The 19,521-nt window shown below is 46.4% G+C and overlaps 2 protein-coding genes across 12 annotated transcripts in view; one reads left to right on the top strand and one right to left on the bottom strand.

Moving 5' to 3' along the window:
- Window positions 1-1,691: 1,691 nt before the first annotated feature.
- Window positions 1,692-14,870, top strand: Cnot8 (CCR4-NOT transcription complex subunit 8). 4 transcript variants are annotated; one of them, XM_034506655.2, is made up of 7 exons: window positions 1,692-1,909; window positions 6,183-6,389; window positions 7,995-8,188; window positions 10,183-10,344; window positions 11,182-11,326; window positions 11,617-11,727; window positions 13,691-14,870. In XM_034506655.2, the coding sequence occupies exons 2-7, from the start codon at window positions 6,273-6,275 to the stop codon at window positions 13,838-13,840; spliced, it is 879 nt and encodes a 292-aa protein (XP_034362546.1). In that variant the 5' UTR covers window positions 1,692-1,909; window positions 6,183-6,272; the 3' UTR covers window positions 13,841-14,870. The 4 variants fall into 4 exon arrangements, with proteins under 4 accessions (XP_034362546.1, XP_076792913.1, XP_034362547.1 ...); XM_076936798.1 differs by having other exon boundaries at window positions 1,903-2,058; XM_034506656.2 differs by lacking the exon at window positions 1,692-1,909 and adding an exon at window positions 1,912-2,049.
- Window positions 14,871-17,950: 3,080 nt separating this feature from the next.
- Gemin5 (gem nuclear organelle associated protein 5) overlaps window positions 17,951-19,521 on the bottom strand; it is a 45,617-nt gene continuing 44,046 nt past the window's right edge. For 5 of the 8 annotated variants that reach the window (XM_034505513.2, XM_034505516.2, XM_076936797.1 and 2 more), the window contains 2 exons: window positions 19,194-19,290; window positions 18,138-18,447 (listed from right to left, as the gene is read on the bottom strand). In XM_034505513.2, coding sequence (XP_034361404.1) covers window positions 18,280-18,447; window positions 19,194-19,290 — 265 coding nt within the window. In that variant the 3' untranslated portion in view covers window positions 18,138-18,279. Of the gene's footprint in view, window positions 18,448-19,193; window positions 19,291-19,521 lie in introns of all 8 variants that reach the window. The other 3 variants (XM_034505515.2, XM_034505517.2, XM_076936795.1) reach the window with 1 other exon arrangement.

Raw genomic sequence — 19,521 nt, 5'->3', positions numbered from 1 at the left:
AGGGACTGAGGGATGCTGGGAGAACCTGGAGGCCAGGTCTGCTTTGATGTGTAAAATAATGCACCTCAGTCCTTGGTCCCAACGTCCAAAACCAAACATTTAGAAATGCAGGCTGCCCCTGGAGAGGTACCATCCAGCTCTTAAAAACCATGTTTCTCTGTATTTTTAAAACCGTGCTTTTTTAGTTGAAGAAATTTGTTCAAACTTTAGTTTCTCTTGTTTGCAGTCTGAAAGCCATTGTTTAAAGTGTAGACACTCTACTCCAGTTCCTCCTGAAATACAATTAGTGTTCTGTGAAAAGCTCTAGGTGAAGGGTGTGTGTGTAGGAAACCAGGTGTTTCCTGTTCAACTTTTAGAGAGCACACCAGGCCTATTGGTGGCAAGGAAAAAAAAAAAAACCACCAAATTCCATGCTCCTCACATGACTAGCACATAACAGGCCCACCCTCCCCTGAGTCGGATTCAGAGGCTGCACCTCACATGACTAGCACGTGCTAGGTCCACCCTCTCCTGACTTGAATCACAGAACAGAGTAGGGACTTGCACTGAACCGACTGAGGGAAGGCAGTGTCTAGCTGGCCTAGACAACCTGAACACCTCAAGAGGCCAGCCCTGCAACCAGTGTCACCAACATTGTTGCAGAGAATCCACCGTAGTAGCTACAGTTACTAACTGCGCAGGCCTGGTTCTTTGTGTGATGGTTGTTGCTCAGTCTAGGATTTCATTTTCAACACAATCTTGTGTCTCTAATTACAGATCCTGGAGAGAAGCAGCAAAGGCTAGGCTTCAGAAACTGTCCTTGGCATTGTTAACCCAGAGGCTAGCTGTGCGACTTCACTTCTCTGGAGTACCAGCAAAGGCTCTTATTTAGCCAGTAAGCCCTATTTTGAAATTTCTTCTGGAATAAAAGTTTAAAATGAAAAGGGCAGAGTGACTGGGAGATGGAATGTCAGAGGCAGGGACACCTTCTGTACGCTTTTAACTACAGCCCCTTGGAGAGGAAGCACCAGGGATGGAGGCTGGAGTTGCACTAGGCTTCTCACTTCCTTTAGGGGAGGGGGAGGCGCTCCTCGGAGGCCTTAGTCTTCTTGTCCCGTGGGAGAGCACGAGGTGGAGATGTATCCCCGCATGGCCTCGCTGCCAGCTGAACCCTCTTCCTGCCTGGCCTCTCTCTGCACTGGCCCACTGTGATAACCAGTGGCCAGCACAGGCCCCGGTGCAGAGCTGCTTGGGCCATCTGGTTGCCATAACAACGCTCCGTCCAAGTCCTGGGAGGCAGTGCTCAGCTGACCTCATTCATGACTTGGTTCAGTGGCGCTCCTCTACCCTAACCTAATGGTCATCCAGAAGTGGTTCTGTGGATAGATGTTCTGTGAATGAGGGGTTCAGGTTGCAGTAATCACCCCATGTGCTCTGCACCATCACCTCCAACCAATGGTCGTAATACGCTCTGATGTTAGGAAGTGGCGCCAGTTAGATTCCATCTTTTCCCGAGGCGCGACTCAGTATAGTCAAGAACCTAGGCGGGGACGCAGTTTAAGCAGTTTGACGCTGTCTGAGGCCGCAGGGCCTACCTCGTTTTGCGCACGCGCCCTCCGACAACCCCACTTTTCTTGTTCTGCGCCTGCGCAAGGAGGCGGGACGTAGGTGTGTGAGCGCGCACTGGGGGCAGAGCCAAGGCCCGCGGGCCCGCGCACGCCTGGAGTGACGCGGAGAGTAGGCGAGTCCGGAGGGCCGAAAGGTAGAGCGGCGCAACCCTCTGGTTTGCTGCACATCGTAGGCCGCTCTGGGCTCCGGGGCTCGCGTCTCACTGTTGCGTTGGGTTCCTCGAGCGGATCCGGGGCAAGAGGGAGGAGAGCTCGGGGTCAAGGGCCGCTGCCGCCCGCACTCGGCGGGGCCGCCAGCCAGGGTAAGCAGGCTGGGTTGCCCACGGTAGGAGCATGAGGCGGAAGTGCCTCCGTGGCGACCCATCCTACACACGGGAACACTGAGGCACAGAGGCGACGGGGTTCTTGGTCCCCGGAGTCCAGCCTGGAGGCCTAAGGAATGGTGGGAGAGGCAAGAGGCCGCTCTGCTTGGATCTTGGGGTGCTGCAGCTTTGCGTGGCGGGGCCGCCCTCGGGTAGCCAGCAGGCTGGATGGGGTGCCGTCTGAGTTCAGGGCAGTGGCCTGGAACACTGCAGAGGGGACCTGTTGCCATTTTTTCTAACGGGCCACTGCTTCCTCCTGCGCCTGTCTTGCACGGCTAGGCTAAGCCTTTTGTTTAGTCTTCTGGAACAGGGAAGTGAAGCTTATTGTTTCCCAGACGCCCTGGCGAAAACAAAACCAGACGAGCCGGAGACACTCAGCTGAACTGTCTGCACGGCTAGCAAGGAGAGCTTGTTTCTCGCTTTCTCACGACTCGCTCTGCAGAGCTCACCTGGGTGCACAGAGACCCTGCTCCGAAGTTTGGATAACAGGAGCGGTCTCAACAGATTGCTTTGCAGTCTACACAGGGCAGGGTGTGTGTGTGTCCGTGTGAGAACACAGGGCAGGGCGTGTGTGTGTGTGTGTGTGAGTGTGTCTGTGTGAGGTGTGAGAACACCTTTTCCTTTTGCAATTTCAAATGTAGCTGGTTTGGGGATCAAGTTTTAAAGCCAGCCTGTGAGGCAAACATCGCATGGGATCAAAATTTTCTTTAAGGGGTTGGAGAGATCACTCAGCTATTGATACACTCAATCCCCCACCCCCCTTCACATACTCATAAATAAATGGAATAAAAATAAATCTTTAAAGGAGAATGCAGCCTCAACTTCCAAACCTTCCTGGAGAATTTTAAAGGATAATTTTTGTAGGGATTAATGTTTATTAATGTGTGAATTTATAATTAATGTCACATGTGTGTTGGTGACAAAAATAGGCTGAAAAGGTGTCAACATTCTCTGGAGCTGGAGTTACAGGCATTTGTGAGCTAACTCACGTGAGTGCTGGAAACTAAACTCTGGTCTTCTGGAAGAGCAGCAAGTGCTCTAAATTGCTAAGCCATCACTCCAGCCTCCATTCTTTAAGCTATTATTATTAATTGTGTGTACACATGTGCCAAGTTGCTCAAGCTGCCTCACTGGATGGTTTAGTTTGCTTTTTTCTTTTAAAAATGGTCTCAGCTGGTTATGGTGGTGCATGCCTTTAATCCCTGCACTTGGAGGCTGAGGCAGTTGGATCTTTGAGTCCAAGGCCAGTTTGGTGTACACGGTGAATTCCGGCTCAGCCAGGGCTACATAGAAAAACCTGTCTCAAAGGACAAAATGGAACAATGAAATAAAGCAGGATCTCCTCTGACCTTAAGCCCAGGCTGGCCTCAAGTTCCTGGTGATCCTCCTTTCTCAGCCTCCTGAGTGCAGGACTGCTATCTTATTTCTCAGTATATATAACTCAGGATGTCATTTTTTCTTTGAGTTGTGAAATTCATTATTATTCTTCAATTCATTATTCTTGATTGAAATTCATTATTATTCTTGATTGTAACCTCAATAATGAGGTTACTTCCTGGGCTGTTGTTATACTAATAACTGTACTTGAAAACATAGACTCATTCTGTCTGAGATACGGGGAGGAGAGGGTGAAGAAGAGAAGTCTCTGCTGAGGCTTGGAGCCTGGGCTCCCTGTGGAAAGTGGAGGGAGGCCCTTGGCCTGTATTGAGTTGCTGTTTTCTTTCTTCCCTGTGGCCAGCATGCCCAGGAAGTTCACTTGCTCAGTTAAATGTGCATTATGTGATCTCCCGTGTATGTCTAGGAAGGATCCCTTGTGGATCTATCTGAATGGTAGAGTCCAAAGCCAAGGCTGATCTGGAACTTTCTAAGTCTTAGCACAGGCTGGCCACTGGAGGCATGAGCTACCACTCTCTTAGTTCCTCTTCATTGGAAAAGAACTGCCTTTGCCGGGCTGGGATCTGCTGAACATATCCCCACAGATTTGCTAGGGAAAAGTTTGTTGCAGGAGTGGCCAGTGTGTCTTTGCCAGTGTCTGCTCCTATGTGGCTCTGCTTTACCCGATAATGTAACAGTAGCTTTGAAAGTGGTTGGCTTCCTGAAACAAACCCTTATACAGCTTTAGGCAGTTTGTTTCTTTATGCCTGTATCCCTCTTTGTTTTAATGGAAACATCTTTCAGAAGTCCAGGAGTGACGCCCACTTATCTGCTATGCAGTTTATGGCCTGCTTAGGGAAACAAGGTTGTGGTCACTGTTTCAGTACTGGACATGGGAAGTGACTTCAAGAGCCAGGTGAAGTGGCCCATGCTGATAGCTGCAGCACTCAGGAGGCAGAGACAGGAGAATTTTTACAAGTTCAGAGGCCAGCCTGGAGAACTCTGGAGTAAACATTTTCTCAGTTGTCAGGAAGTTGAATTTACTGCACATTCATTGTGAACAAGCATCTTCCCTATTCTCTTATTAGTACACTTGCAAGCCTTTATTAATAAAAGACAAACTGGAGAAGAAATGGACTGTGCCTTTAGGAGGTAGCTGTCTCCGTGTATGTATGTTGAGGGCCACCACAGCTTTCAGTTTCAGGGAAGCATCTGTGAAGAGTAGCCTGTCTTGAATGAATACTGGTCTCTTAGGAAGAAGTAGAGAGCACTGAGAATGCTTCTCCTTGTCTTCTGGAGTCTCTACTGTGTGTCAGTTCTAAAGCTGGAAAACAAGGAGTTCCCTTGCTCTGGTCTTTGGAAACCCCTTAGGTTCATTTACTGTTGCTGAAAAGTGTTCGCCCATGTGCACTGGGGCTCACTGTTACATATTGCATTGAGGATCAATACAGTGGCGTTTGCCTTATAAGGAAGCTCTTATGCCATTGTGCATGCCTCTCCCCAGGGTTCCCCTATACTGCGACCCTGGCCTCTGACTTGTGTTTAGGGGTGTGTGTGTGTGTTGGGGCCGAGGCTCAAGCCTGAGGTTCTTACGCATGAGCGCTGTCAGAAGCCTCTTCTGCTTTGTTAATAACCGAGCCTGTGTGCTGGTTTGCTATAGTGACTGTTATGTTGAGCTCAGGTGATGCTGAATTTGACCGAGCTGAGTACTTCTGTGGCATACACCATCAGCCATTCTGCTCCTGTTTGAATTATTTTTACTGGCCACCTCTTCTTTTTTAATTATTTTACTTTATGTGTATAAATGTTTTGCCTGCAGAATGTCTGTGTACCACAGTCTGTTTGGTGCTTGTTAAAGGCAGAAGAGGGCATCAGAGCCCTGGAACTGGAATTAGCTGGATGTAAACCATCATCTGGGTGTCAGGAACTGAACCTGGATCCTCTGTAAGAGCACCCAGTGCTTTTAACTGCTGAGTCATTTCTTCAGCTCTACCACTTATTGTGGACTTTACTGCTTAACTTCTTTATTATGAGTTAAAAAGTAGACATCACAGGGCTGCAGAGACAGCTCAGCAGTCAGGACCATTTTCTGCTCTTGTAGAAAATCTAAGTTTGGTTCCTAGCACCATATGGTGGTTCACAACCATCTCTAAGTACAGTTCTAGAGGATCTGATGCCTTACTTGGACTTTATGCAGTGCATGCACATGGTATATATAAAATAAAAATAAAATTTAAAATGTAGACATAAGTCCTCTTCCCAGGTGTGTGTTTGTTTGTTTGTTTGTTTGTTTGTTTTTGTCTTTCAAGACAAGAGTTTTTCTGTGTAGCCCTGGTTATCCTGGAACCCACTTTGTAGACCAGTCTGGCCTCAAACTCAGAGGTCTGCCTCAGCCTCTGAGTGCTGGATTGAAGGTGTGCACTACCACCACACCCGGTGTAACTTTCCATTATTAATGTCATGTTAAGGGTTCAGGTCAACAAGTAGGGTTTTCTTTGTAAGGAGAGAGAACAAACTTGACAAAGGCAAGTGTAAGCACTGCATAGGTAGTGGGTGCTGAATGCACTGACTGTTAATGAAGTTATGGTAAAACTCTGGTTTGTGTGTGTGTGTCTTCACACAAGGTCTTGCTATGTAGCCCTGGTTGACTTTGAATGGACTCAGTATGTAGTCCACTCTGGTCTTAAACTCTCCATCCTTCCTCCTTAGCCTCCTGAGTGTTAGGATCATGTGTCTGGGTCACTGTATTTGACTAAAATACAATTTTGAGGTGTTTGATTTGTTGACATCTTATACCACAGTGTAAACTTATGTGATTTCAAAATTTCTTTATATCTAGATTGGATCCAGTGTGGACGATTAAGTCAAACAGAAGGAGGCTCGTTCTTTTACATAGTTGGCTCACAGTGGCTCCTGAGGTGCCTTCAGGATGCCTGCGGCACTTGTAGAAAACAGTCAGGTCATTTGTGAGGTGTGGGCCAGCAATCTTGAGGAAGAGATGCGGAAGATCCGTGAGATTGTCCTCAGCTACAGCTATATCGCAATGGTGAGTAGGCCCTCCCCACCAAAGCCAGGGAAGGTTAGACTGATGGAAACCTGCATTGCTTTTTGTGAGTCAAGGCAGCTAGCATCTCTGAGGAATGCACAGCTTCTGACACAAGTTTTTGTAATGTTCCTCTGATGGAAAGTCTTTTTTTTTTTGTTTTGTTTTGTTTTTGTTTTTGTTTATTTAGATAGGATCTGGATATGTAAGCCCTGGCTGGCCTAGCACTTGCTAGGTAGCCCAGACAGGCCTTGTGCTTATCCTCCTGCTTCTGCCTTCTTGGTGCTGAGATATGTATGCACCATTGTGCCCAGTATGTGTGCTGGGCAAGTGCTTTAGTGTCTGACGTGCCTCTGCCCCTTAGGTATATCTCTTCACACATGTGAATTTGAGCATGCAGTATTTATTTATTTTTTTAAATTTGGAGACGGTTTCATGTAACACAGGCATATATCAAGAGGATGATATATCCTGTGACTTTCTGATCCTCCTGCCTCCATCTCCCAAGTGCTAGGATTGTAGGCATGTGCCAACATGCCCAACCTGTGTTTTCAAAATATTCAAGTATTTTATTGCTAGCATGAAAAAGGCAGGAGATGTCACACTGCAGATCTGGCATCTTTGGGTAAAGTGGGAAGGACTGGTCCTCTGTGGCTCATTTTCCTGCCTGATGTCGGCTTAGGTGGCACTTTTCTTAGACCAGCCCCTGAGCAGGCAGGTGTTCTGTTCCACTCCAGGCTTGGTGCTCGCCACTGTTGGTTTTTAAACCCTGTTTTACTCCTTTGTCCATAAGAGGCACTAGCCTCATGGGCTCTCCCAGCAGGTTAAGATCCTGTCATCCCAAGCACTGGGGCTGAGGGTGGGGATCAGGAGTTCAAGACCAATGAGTATAGGCCAGTCTGAGCTTTACAAGAGTGGAAAGGGTTTTATGTACACATAGCAGTGAAATAGTCACTCAGGAAAAATAAAGGATGTATTTGTCCTTCATAAAAACACAAGACCAAGGTGGGAGCTCTGAATAGCAGGCCGTCAGCCCGGCGTCTCTTTTAAGCCTACGTCACACCAAGAAGCTAATGTGGAGGAGTGAGCCTGTGAGCCTGTGAGCCTGTGAGCCTGTGAGCCTGTGAGCCTGTGAGCCTGTGAGCCTGTGAGCCTGTGAGCCTGTGAGCCGCCACATCTACTTGGCTGTATTTGTAGCTACCTCGTACTGGAAGTTCCTGTCTAGGCTAGAGAGATGCTCAGCAGTCAAGAACACTTGTTCTTCCAGAGGATGGGGTTCACAGCACTCACAGCCAGCTCACACCGTCTGTAACTCCAACTCTAGGGGCTCTGACACCCTCATACAAACATACATGCAGATAAAACACCAGGGCACGTGAAATAAATGAAAAAATGAAAACAGAAAGAAGTTTCTACCTGGCTTCTCATCTTCTAGTCACCCAGCCGCCTGTCTGTGCTCGCTCGTGTTCTAGACCTTGGGAGCTTATCTTGTGTTCTAGACCTTGGGAGCTTATCCTGGGCGTCTGTAAACTTAAGAGCAACTTTGCTCACGAGTCGCCGAGCACCACTGTTTGGTGAGACTTAATGGTGAGAGGCTTTTGTTCCTAGGATACAGAGTTTCCAGGCGTTGTTGTACGACCGATTGGTGAATTTCGAAGCTCCATAGATTACCAGTATCAGCTTTTGCGGTGCAATGTTGACCTTCTAAAAATCATCCAGCTGGGCCTTACATTCACAAATGAGAAGGGGGAGTACCCTTCTGGGATCAACACATGGCAGTTCAACTTCAAGTTCAACCTGACGTAAGTGTCTTGAGAGTCGAGACCCTTAGTGTGGATACTAGATGGTAGCATTAGAGTGGACTGATTGCCAGAAATAGTGAAGATTTATTTAGTTATTTATTTATGTGAGTGCACTGTAGCTGTCTTCAGATACACCAGAAGAGGGCATTAGATCCCATTACAGATGGTTGTGAGCCACCATGTGGTTGCTGGGAATTGAACTCAGGACCTCTGGAAGAGCAGTCAGTGTTCTTAACCACTGAGCCATCTCTCCAGCCCCCTTCCATAAGTTTTACTAATCGTGTTTTTGGGGTGGGGGGGAGACATGGTGTCTCTCTATTATGTTGCTCTGACTGTCCTGCAACTTGCTGTGTTGGCCAGGCTGGCCTTAAACTCAGAAAAACACCAGTATCTGCCTCCAAAATGCTAGGATTAAAGATGTATGTCATTATGCCTGGCTAATTATATTTTTATTTTATTGAACACAGGTGGGTGTTCAAACAGTCAAGAGGAGTTTCTTCTTTTTTAAAAGATTCATTTATTTTATGGATATGAGTACACTGTAGCTGTCTTCAGATACACAAGAGGGCATGGGATCCCATTACCACCCCCCCCACCCCCGCCCAACCCCTTCTTAAAGACAGAATCTTTATGCAGTCCTGGCTAACCTGGAGCTTGCTATGTAGACCATGCTGGCCTCAGAGATCTGCCTGCCTTTGCCTCCAGAGTGCTGGGATTGCAGGCGTGCACCACTGTTCCTGGCAAGCTTTTGTTTTTTAAATAACTCTTGCAACTTAGCCTAAAGCGATGATCCAGGCTGGTGCTGGATCTCGGTGGAGTTGTGCTCTCATAGCGTGTGTGAGGCCCTAGTACACACAAGAAAGGAAGACAGACAGCACAGTCAAAAACTGGCAGAAGAGAGGGGGTTATGGTGCACACCTTTAATCCCAGACTCAGGAGGCAGAGGCAGGCAGATCTCTGTGGGTTTGAGGCCAGCCTAATCTACATAATAAGTTCTAGGATAACCAGGACTATATAGATGGAACTTGTCTCAAATTCCTAACTTAAGACAAACAAAAACTGGCAAAAGATCTGAGTACTTTCTTTTATTAAGATTTTAATTTTTTAAAAAGATGATTATGTACACAGTGTTCTGCCTACATGTGTGCTCACATGCTAGGACACCAGGTCTCACTGATGGCTGTGAGCCACCATGTGGTTGCTGGGAATTGAACTTGGAACCTCCGGAAGAGTCTGAGCATCTCTCTAGTCCAAGATTTTTAACTGTTATGTATGTGAATTAATGTTTTGCCTGCATGTATATCTGTCCATCATGTATGTGCCTGTTGTCCACAGCAGTCAGAAGATCCCTGGGACTGGTAGTCCAGATGGTGGGAGCTGAGCCTGGGTCTGCTGTCAGGGCAGCAGGAGCTCGTAGCGCTCAGTCTCCTCTCCAGCCCTGCCTTTTGTTTGTTTTAGAAATAAACTTGAGTGTTAGTTTTGTCTCTATTTTGTTTAATTCTACTTTAAATGAAATGAAGAAGTATAAATATGATTAAATGATAGCTCAGTGGTTAAAAGCACAGGCTGTTCCTCCAGAGATTCTGTTTTCAGTTCCCAGCAGCTCCACGGCCACTAGCTGTCTGTGATGGGACATGAATGCCCTTTTCTGGTCTGCAGATAGACACGCAGACAAACACCCAGATACATAAAATAGATATTTTAAAAAGATTAAGAACAAAAAGTGTGTGGCTCAGTGGTTAAGACACTGGCTGACCTTCCAAAAGATCTGAGCTCGGTTCTCAGTGCTCAGCTTACAACTGCCTAACTCATTCATTTACTTAAAACAAAATTTTAAAGTGAGAGAATGTAGATTTTCTGTAATTAGGAAATACAGATTTGTTGGTTTTTGGAATGTTTCAGGAATGCTGTGTTTCTGAATCATAAGCTAACAGTAATATTTCTCCTGCTTTGGTCTCACTGCCACCAGCTCACAGTGACACCTTGTTTTTCAGAGAGGATATGTACTCCCAGGATTCCATAGACCTGCTTGCAAACTCCGGGTTGCAGTTCCAGAAACACGAGGAGGAGGGGATTGATACATTGCACTTTGCAGAGCTGCTTATGACATCGGGAGTGGTTCTCTGTGACAACGTCAAGTGGCTTTCATTTCACAGGTCAGTCCATGGGAAATGTGGCCTGTCTCTTCCTTGTAGCTTCCTTCCCCTTTCTGACTTTAGGCTGCATTGGGGAGGAACTGAGTTCTTGTTGATTTGAGTCCTCCTGGCTGTTTGGCAGCAGCAGTGTGAAGTTGGAGGTGGTGCTGGTGTTCTTGTCCGAGTGTGAGTGTGAGTGTTTAGGAGCACTTGAGTGCACACTTAGGCTTTGTTTCCCATGACCTGCAGTGCTCTCTTCTAGATAGATGGAGGCTGCTGTGGTTCGGTTATTTTCAGCCTGATGTGGGTTGTCCTTTGACATGTCCTCAAATACAGATACTCTTCAATACTTTGTGGAAGGTTTTTATTTTTAAAGGTTGTGTGTGTGTGTGTGTGTGTGTGTGTGTGTGTGTGTGTGTGTGTGTGTGTGAGAGGAGAGAGAGAGAGAGAGAGAGAGAGAGAGAGAGAGAGAGAGAGAGAGAGAGAGAGGTGAATATGTACAGGTATGTGTGTGAGCACCTAGGGAGTCCATTGGAGGTGGAGGAGGTACAGGCATTTGTGAGCTGTCCAACATGGGTACCGGGATTGGAACTCTGATCCTCATAATTTCTCTTTAGGGGATCATATCCCTGGCCCTTACAGCCTTACTTTTGAGTTTTGATCAATCAAATTCACACAAACTCTCAGGTTCTCGTTTGTTTTCTCACAGTAGCTTTCCTTCTGTCCTTAGTGAATGTAAAGTTCAGATCACTTGGTGTTCCTCTTTGAAAGGCCCAGCCTGAGGTGGGGGTTTTTTAAGTCAGTAGTTTAAGGCTGGGCTGAGGCTGTTTTCAGACGTCTGCTTCATTTCTCCTTTAGTGGTTATGATTTTGGCTACATGGTAAAGCTGCTTACAGATTCTCGACTGCCAGAAGAAGAGCACGAGTTTTTTCACATCCTGAATCTTTTCTTCCCTTCCATTTATGATGTGAAATACCTGATGAAGAGCTGCAAAAATCTTAAGGTAATAGATGGCATTCTCCTTAATACTAGCAATAAAACAAGCAAACCCCCAAATTCAGACTTGTTTTTTTTTGTTTTTGTTTTTTTTTTTTTGTTTGTTTGTTTGTTTGTTTGTTTTTTTGTTGTTGTTTTTTTGTTTTTTCGAGACAGGGTTTCTCTGTGTAGCCCTGGCTGTCCTGGAACTCACTCTGTAGACCAGGCTGGCCTCAAACTCAGAAATCCGCCTGCCTCTGCTTCTCAAGCACTGGGATTAAAGGTGTGCGGCTGACAGCCCTGTTTTCTGACCCCTAGGGAGGCCTTCAGGAGGTGGCTGATCAGTTGGATTTGCAGAGGATTGGAAGGCAACATCAAGCAGGCTCAGACTCTCTGTTAACAGGGATGGCTTTCTTCAGGATGAAAGAGGTAATGCCCTCTGAGTGTGAGGGTCTCTGAGACGACAGCTTCCAGGTGTGGGGTCGCTTGAGTTTGTGAAGCCCAAGTTTCGAGGCAGTTTCCCCTTTATTTTCTTCTGCATTCTACAGTAGGGTATTATTGTTAGTTTATCCACTTAGGCTGAGTTCTGTTAATTACTGGATATTACTTCTCTAAGGAAAAGTGAATTCTTTTAGGGTGGGTTTTTTTTTTTTTTTTTTTTTTTTTTTTAAGATTTATTTTATATGCATACACTGTCACTGTCTTCAGACACACCAGAAGAGGGCATCAGATCCTATTACAGATGGTTATGGGCCACCATGTGGTTGCTGGGAATTGAACTCAGGACCTCTGGAAGAGCAGTCAGTGCTCTAACCACTGAGCCATCTCTCCAGCCCCTCTTTTAGTTTATTTATGTACTCTTTTAAGTTTTAATATATATATTTGAAGAGGAAGACACTTTGAAAAATCATAGTGAAAGCTGGGTGGTGGTAGTGCACAGCTTTGATCCTAGTACTTGGAAGTACTTTGAGTTCGGGGCCAGCCTGGTCTACAAATCAAATTCCAAGATAGGAAAAAAAAAAAAAGAAAAATTACTATTTTGTTGATATTTTTCTTTTAGTTTTATTTAACTTAATTATTTGTTTGCTTATTTATGTATGTATATTTTTCCAGACATGGTTTATCTGTATAGCCCAGGTGAGCCTTGAACTCAAAGCTCCACCTGACTCTGCCTCTGTAGTGCTGAGATCAAAGGCGTGAGCTACCACTGTTGGAAGATTTGTTGTTATTTTTAAGGAATGAATGTTCATAAAAAAAGAATGAGACATGGTATGGGTCTCATTTTAGAATGGAGAAAATGACACTTCATTTTTGTTGTTGTTGTTTCGTTTTGTTTTGTTTTGTTTTGTTTTGAGATAGGGTTTCTCTGTGTAGCCCTGGCTGTCCTGGAACTCACTCTGTAGACCAGGCTGTCCTCGAACTTAGAAATCTGCCTGCCTCTGCCTCCCAAGTGCTGGGATTAAAGGCGTGTGCCACCACTGCCTGGCTTTTTTGCTGCTTTTAACCACTAGTTCCAGTGTTTAATTAACTAGTTTTCTGTGGCTGTAACAAAATACCTGAGGCCAAGTTCAAAGGATCAGTTTATTTAGATTTACAACTTGAGACATTTTAGCCAGTGGTTGGCTGGCTCTGTTAGGGCAGGCCAGAGCATAGTGTCCCTTCATCCTTTAGTGGTTTGGAAATATGAAGAGGCTGAGTGCAGGGGCTGGCCCGACAACCTCAAGGTTTTACCATTTCCCAGCAATCCTACCAGTTGGTGCCTTTAACACAAGGACTTCTAGGGACATTTTAAATCTAAAGAGTGACAAGTATATTATGCCCGTCCTTGCCAACTGGCTCATTTGTTGATGCCTTGGGGACGTTTGTCACACTTAGCAGAGGCGGCACTTCTGGCCAGGGCTGTGTTCAGCATCTTGTGGTGATTGCACCAGACAGCTCTGGCCCAGTGATAATAAGGTTGAGTTGCTTGCTTGAGTGCCTAGTGTCCATGGTTTCCTCACAGTAGTCAACTTTCTGCCTCAGCTTCTTGGGTGCTAGGATACATGTGTTTGCCACCACACCTGGCTTACAGGACTTCATGAATAAGGAACCATGATGGAATGGAGCTGAAGTGACTTGGCAAGCCTGAGTTCTTAGTCACTCACTGCCTTGCCTGACAGGTTGTTACTCTACACGGCAGCAGCCCAGGGGTTCCAGCACTGACAAGTCATAGGCATGCCAAGTCTGTTTAGGACACAGCCTGGGTGTCTAGAAAAGAGCAGAACAAGTCTATGAGAGAGACTTGGTGTCTTTGCTGAGTCACTGTCCAGTGTGCGGTGTGCCAGGGTATAAGAAGCCGGGAGGTGGCATGACTCTTGGCCCCAGTCTCAGCTGGTTTTGTCCTGTTCTGCAGCTATTCTTTGAGGACAGTATTGATGATGCCAAATATTGTGGGCGCCTCTATGGCCTGGGCACAGGAGTGGCCCAGAAGCAGAATGAGGACGTGGACTCTGCCCAGGAGAAGATGAGTATCTTGGCCATGATCAACAGCATGCAGCAGTGACAGTGCGTGCCCCACGCCGCCTGTGCCATCTGCCCGGCCACTGACTGACCTGCGTCTGCTCCAAGCAGAGACTTTGGGTTTTTGTTTAAAGATGCCTTTATTTTAGATCCAAGAGGGGGTTTGCTCTGAATTTGTAAACAAGTCTTCCTTGTCCTCATGCCCATACCCCTCTGCTGCCTTCTGCCACCAGCATCCATGGCTCCATGGACACCTTTTTAAATCTCCAGGATGTCTGAAACAAACTAGTAAAATGTGTATGACTCTTATGCGTTGTCATTCTTCTTTTGGCTTTGTTGCTCTGATGAAGATGCTCCGATGAGCTGAGGCTGCCAGAGAACAAGGTGTGTGTTCCTGAGAAGCAGGTCTGTGCCAGCAGGCTGTTTTGCCTTGTTTGTGCTTTTTCAGGATGGAGTGGCGCTACAGTAATTGCTGGCCCGTGCTGAAATCTGGAGACAGTTCTGTCTCCTTCCGTGTTGTTAGGCTGGCCCCTGAGCCTCACCTTGTTCACCTTGGTTTTCAGTTGATGAACTGCCCTAGACCAGACCATGCTCCCAGTCATCCTGTTCTTAGCAGGGTGATCTGTCCTGTGCTCCATATGCCTGTCGGCATTTAGCAAGCCTGAGGTGTCAAGAGGTGGTAGAGCTGAGCTCAGGAGCTTGAGTCTTAGGAAAGAAAGGCCCAGGAGTCACTGTGAGGACAGTAAGGGGATTCACCTCAGAACCCGTGGAGTCATCCCCACAACTATGTTTGGAAGCCTGTTGTCTGTGTTTAAGGTTAGGCATTTAGGAAGCACACTGCTTTTTAAATGACTATAGAAAAGGACAATTGTAAGAAAGTAAAAACTTCTTTGGAAGGCAGAGACAGATGGCAGCAGCTCACTTAGGCAGGAATGGTCTTACCTTTTAAAAGCTTGTGGGAAACTGAATTTGAAATAGCAAAATGTCAAGTATTAAAGCTGGTATTTAAGATGCCTGTAAATATTATTTATGTTTTTAATTTTGTAAAATAAAGATTGCTTTTTAACCATTGGCATGAGGTGTGGTCTTTGCTAGCTAGAATCTGACTGCCCTCTGGCAGGACTGGCTCAGTGAGAGCCGCCTTGAAAGGTGTTAACAGAGCACCTGTTACAAACATGTAATTGACACCTATTCATTCACTTCACACCCTGCTGGCTGTTGGGCCTTACTAGGACAGTAGAGTACCTTTAATAGTATCCCCCCCCACATACAGTGTTGTAGTCGGTAGAATTCTGTAGGAAACACTGAACTTAAGACTTCCTGATTTAGTTTTTTCCCCCAGCCTTTTTTGTTGGCACAAAAATGTAAGTCAAGTACTGGGGCCCTTCTAGAGTTTGAGGTGTCCCCTAGGCCGGCCCTGACCTCCAAGCCATCCTCCTGAATAGCAGGCAGTCTAGACTTCCACCACTGCACCCAACAAATCTAGAATTTTGGTTGTCAGGTTTGCACTCGAAGGCAGCAGAGTAGCTCTCAGTAAAGGCACCCTGGCGTGCTGCTGGGTCTTACACAGAGACCCAAAATTCTGGATTAAACTCAGCTTTTCTCAGAGGGTAGACCAACCAGTGCCCAGACCAACCTGGCAGACCAATCAAGTGCCCAGTTGAGAGGGACTGTCTAAGCATCACATAGAATGAGGTGCTAATAGCCAGGCAATGGTGGTGCACGCCTTTGATCCCAGCACTTGGGAGGCAGCAGAGGCAGGTAGATTTCTGAGTTTGAGGCCAGCCTGGTCCACAGAGTGAGTTCCAGGACAGCCAGGGCTACATAGAGAAACCTTGTCGTCCCCACCACCCTCACCCCCCAAAAAAGAGGTGCTAAACTGGCACGTACCGGCACTTGAGCACACAGGGCCATGCAAGGGGTGGGTGTCATCTGAGAGACCGTATATCTTTCATAGCAGTCAGCCTGTGTACTGCTGACTTTGGATACCTGTTTGCAGGGTTGGGTATCAACCTTAAGCCTCTTGTTAGCCAATGCTGGCATATGTTGAGCCCCATGTTTCCAAATTTCCAACAAGTCCCTTAGTTTCCTAGTTTATCCAGCCAATGAGCTTCTACTAAACTCTGTTCTGGTAGGTGCTGGGGTGAACAACAGAGAAGCCTACCTTGTTGCCAGACAGTAAATGATTTAGACAAATATAATCTGAACTGTATAAACTCAAGGTCTAGGGATTGGGAGTGTTTTTTGGTGAAAAAAATTGAAGCTGAGGTTAAGGGATGAGTAAGTCAGCCAAAGTGATAGCAGCTTAGGCCCAAAATAATATGGGACTAGGTGCCGACAAGCAGCCAGGAGGCGAGGGATGCAGTCATCGGTGGAGTAGGGAGCTACTCAGAGCAGATCCAGAGTATGAGGCAGCCAGTAAGAAACAGACCATGCCGTGAGGTGGTGGCACACAGTAATCCTACTACGAGGGCGGCAGGCAGAGAGAGGTGTATCTCTGGGAGTTCAGGACCAGCCTAGTCAACTGAGCAAGTTTCAGGATAGCCAGGGCTATACAGAGAAACCCTGACTGGAAAACCATGGGGTGGGGAAGAGGTAACTGGACTGGTGGTCTAGACTGAATTACCTTAGAAAGGGATAATGACCCCTCCCCCCAAAGAAGTAAAACATGTTTTCTGCTAGAACCTTAAGTGAATGCCTTTGCTTTTCAGGGTCTTTGTGGTTCTTATAATTGGGGATATAGAAATGATAATATTCAAGTAATAGCAAGCTGATAAACATTATGGAAAAGAGCAGGTAAGAGGAAAACAGATGCCACTTTAACTTTCCTATTGGGTAGCTTTACTTTAGTTTTTTTTTGTGGGCCTAAAACCACCCAGGTCCTGTGGAAAAACAGCCAGTGCTCTTAACCCAAGCCACCTCCCTAGTCTCTCATATTATTGACTATTTTGAGACAAGATCTTGCTTCATTGTCCAGGTTGGACTTGAATTTGAATCCCCCCTGCCTCTGGGTCTTCCTCAGCATAAGAGGCATGCACAGTGGCAGGATTACTCCTAATAAGCACTTGCTTCAGCAAACCACAAAGTGGAGTTTGTAGTTTACTAACTTCTCTTTATTCAAGTGGAGGGAACCAACGTTCCCCACCTCTACAGACGAAGCTACCTGGCATTATCCTCCACGGAGTCATGCCCACTCACATCTCTGTCAAGGCTCTGGCCTTTAAGACCAATCATTTTCCTTGAGTGTCACATGTAAGGAAACCATGTAAGGCTGGAGACAGTTTCAGCTTTTCCTCCACTACAGGAAGCCACTTGGGAGGCATCAGGCAGGCTCTATTGTGTGAGTGGATTCAAGCTTCACCCTCACCTGGACAGTATTTCTTTTTAAAGGCGGGGGTGGGGGTGGGGAGGGTGGGGTGTGTGTGGGTGGGGGGGCATAGCATTTTTTTTTAGACCTCAAAGCTAGGTATACACAAATATCTCAAGATGTGTGTCCCAAGGATTTCCAGTTGGGAAAATGTCTTGCTGCCCAAAGATGAAGAAGCCTTTACAATGGACCTCAGGGAGAAAGAGGAGGAAGGGATGCTCTTCCCACCTGACCTGAGCACGTCTGCTTCTCCTGTTCTAGAAACTAGTGACGATGGAGACACAGGTCTCTGACCTATCTTGCTGGGTGGTAACTCTGGCAGCCAGCCCAGGACTGGTGAACAAATAGTACTTGGGGCTCCAGGGTGTAAGATAGGTCCTGGGAGGCACACACAAGATGAATATGTACTGCTCTCCAGGCTGTGTTTTAGTCAATTCTCCAAAAAAAAAAAAAAATAAAAAAAAAAAAAAATAAAAGGCTTATATGACCCCAAAAGATTATGAACCACTAAGAGTGATTTTTTTTTTTTCCTGAGCTGTCTGACCACTGTCAGTCATGCCTGACAACAACCTGGAAGACAACAGCCAGTCTCATTAGCTCTGTTCTGGGAAAGCTTTAGCCACTTGTCCATGTAACCAACTCCATAAAAAATAAAATTATCTAATGTTACAAGGCTAATTCCTTTAGTCTTTGAGGTGGGCAGGCCCAGCTAAGAATATAATTAAGAACCCCAAACCCCAACAGTGATAGGGATGTGTCATGTGTACCTCCCACAGAATGAGACGCTTCTGATGGTGAGGATTTATAAAGGCAGCTGCATCTGGGGTGGACAGACTTTGGGTGAATACAAAGGCTTCTCTTTGGGGAAACCATGTAAGGCTGGAGACAGTCTTGGCAGGGGCTCTTAGTGACCCTGCTGGCTTTTCCCTCCACTACAAGAAGTCACTTGAGAGGCACCAAGCAGGCTCCATTGTGAGGGGATTCAAACTTCACCCTCATCTGTCAGCTGGATCACAGCATCCTTCCATTGAAGGTCAGGGTGAAGGCCTGGTGAGCCGAGACTGAGGTGAGAGCTGTCATGGGTTGTGTGGCACAGCTTTATGGCCTCTGGAAGTTCATGTGTGTCGCATCTGGCAGTGTCTTCTGTAAGCTCTAGTGTGGCCATACTTTTGAAGGAGCTTCTGGGCCTGTTGCTGCATCTCAGGGTCCACAGCGCCAGGACATTGGGACCCAATGTGAAGCAAGACGAGACAGCACTCCAGCACATCTGGAAAGGGCCAGGCCTAAAAATGACAGGACAGACAAGTGTCTGTAGAGGTGCACACTGACAATTCTATAGAGATATGGATGAAACTGGCCTGTCTGGTGGCATGTCCTCATGGGTGAGTCTCCTAGTATCCCCAGATCAACTACCACACACCACTGTTCCCAGTACCACGCCACCGCCCAATGCTATCCTCTGAGTGCCGGGCACAGGCATATCTAACATTTGAGTTGAATGCTTTACCTGTCAACCATATATCACTCTTGTTTGGTTTTCCCCAAGACTGAGCTCTAATCTAAGCCTTCTGTGTGGTTAATACTGCTACTTTCACAAATCATTTTAGGGAAGCAGAGACAGAGGTAACTTTTTTTTCTTTGCTAAACAGGGTTTTTCTGTGTATAGCTCTTGTAGCCCTGGCTGTCCAGGAACTCAACAGAGATCCGCCTACCTCTGTCTCCCCGAGTGCTGGGATTAAAGGCATGTACTAGCACAACCAGTTCTTGTATCCTAAAGTTTTAAACACATGCAATCACAGCAGATGTAGATGACTTCTGTGTCTGTCGTGACACATCTCAAATCCCCTTACCTTTTTATTTTTTTCGGTTTTGAGACAGGGTTTCTCTGTGTAGTCCTGGATGTCCTGGAACTCACTCTGTAGACCAGACCAGGCTGGGCTGGCCTCGAACTCAGAAATCCGCCTGCCTCTTGACTCCCAAGTGCTGGGCCTAAAGGCGTGCACCACCACTGCCCAGCAATCCCCCTTACCTTTATACTCTCTGGAAACTCAGCTATTCTCTCGTTTGCCTCAGTGAGCCTTCTGGTTAACTCAGGGAGAGACACTGGTGCATTTATTTCTTCTCTGCTTTAAGAGTAACAATAAACTGAAGTCACATATGGTGATCACCTCACTTCTTACCCCAGATGTTTTAATTTAAAAAAAAAAAAATCTTTTGGGAGCTGGAGAGATGGCTCAGTGATTAAGAGCACTGACTACTCTTCCATAGACCTGGATTCAAATCCTAGCACCCACATGGCAGCTCACAACTGTCTTAACTCCAGAATCTGACACCTTCACACAGACATATATGCAGGT

This window comes from Arvicanthis niloticus, chromosome 6 (genome assembly GCF_011762505.2).
Source record: "Arvicanthis niloticus isolate mArvNil1 chromosome 6, mArvNil1.pat.X, whole genome shotgun sequence".
In the NCBI taxonomy this organism is placed as follows: Eukaryota; Metazoa; Chordata; class Mammalia; order Rodentia; family Muridae; genus Arvicanthis; species Arvicanthis niloticus.
Note: the sequence above shows the minus strand (reverse complement) of the source record. Positions and strands in the feature narration are given on the sequence as shown.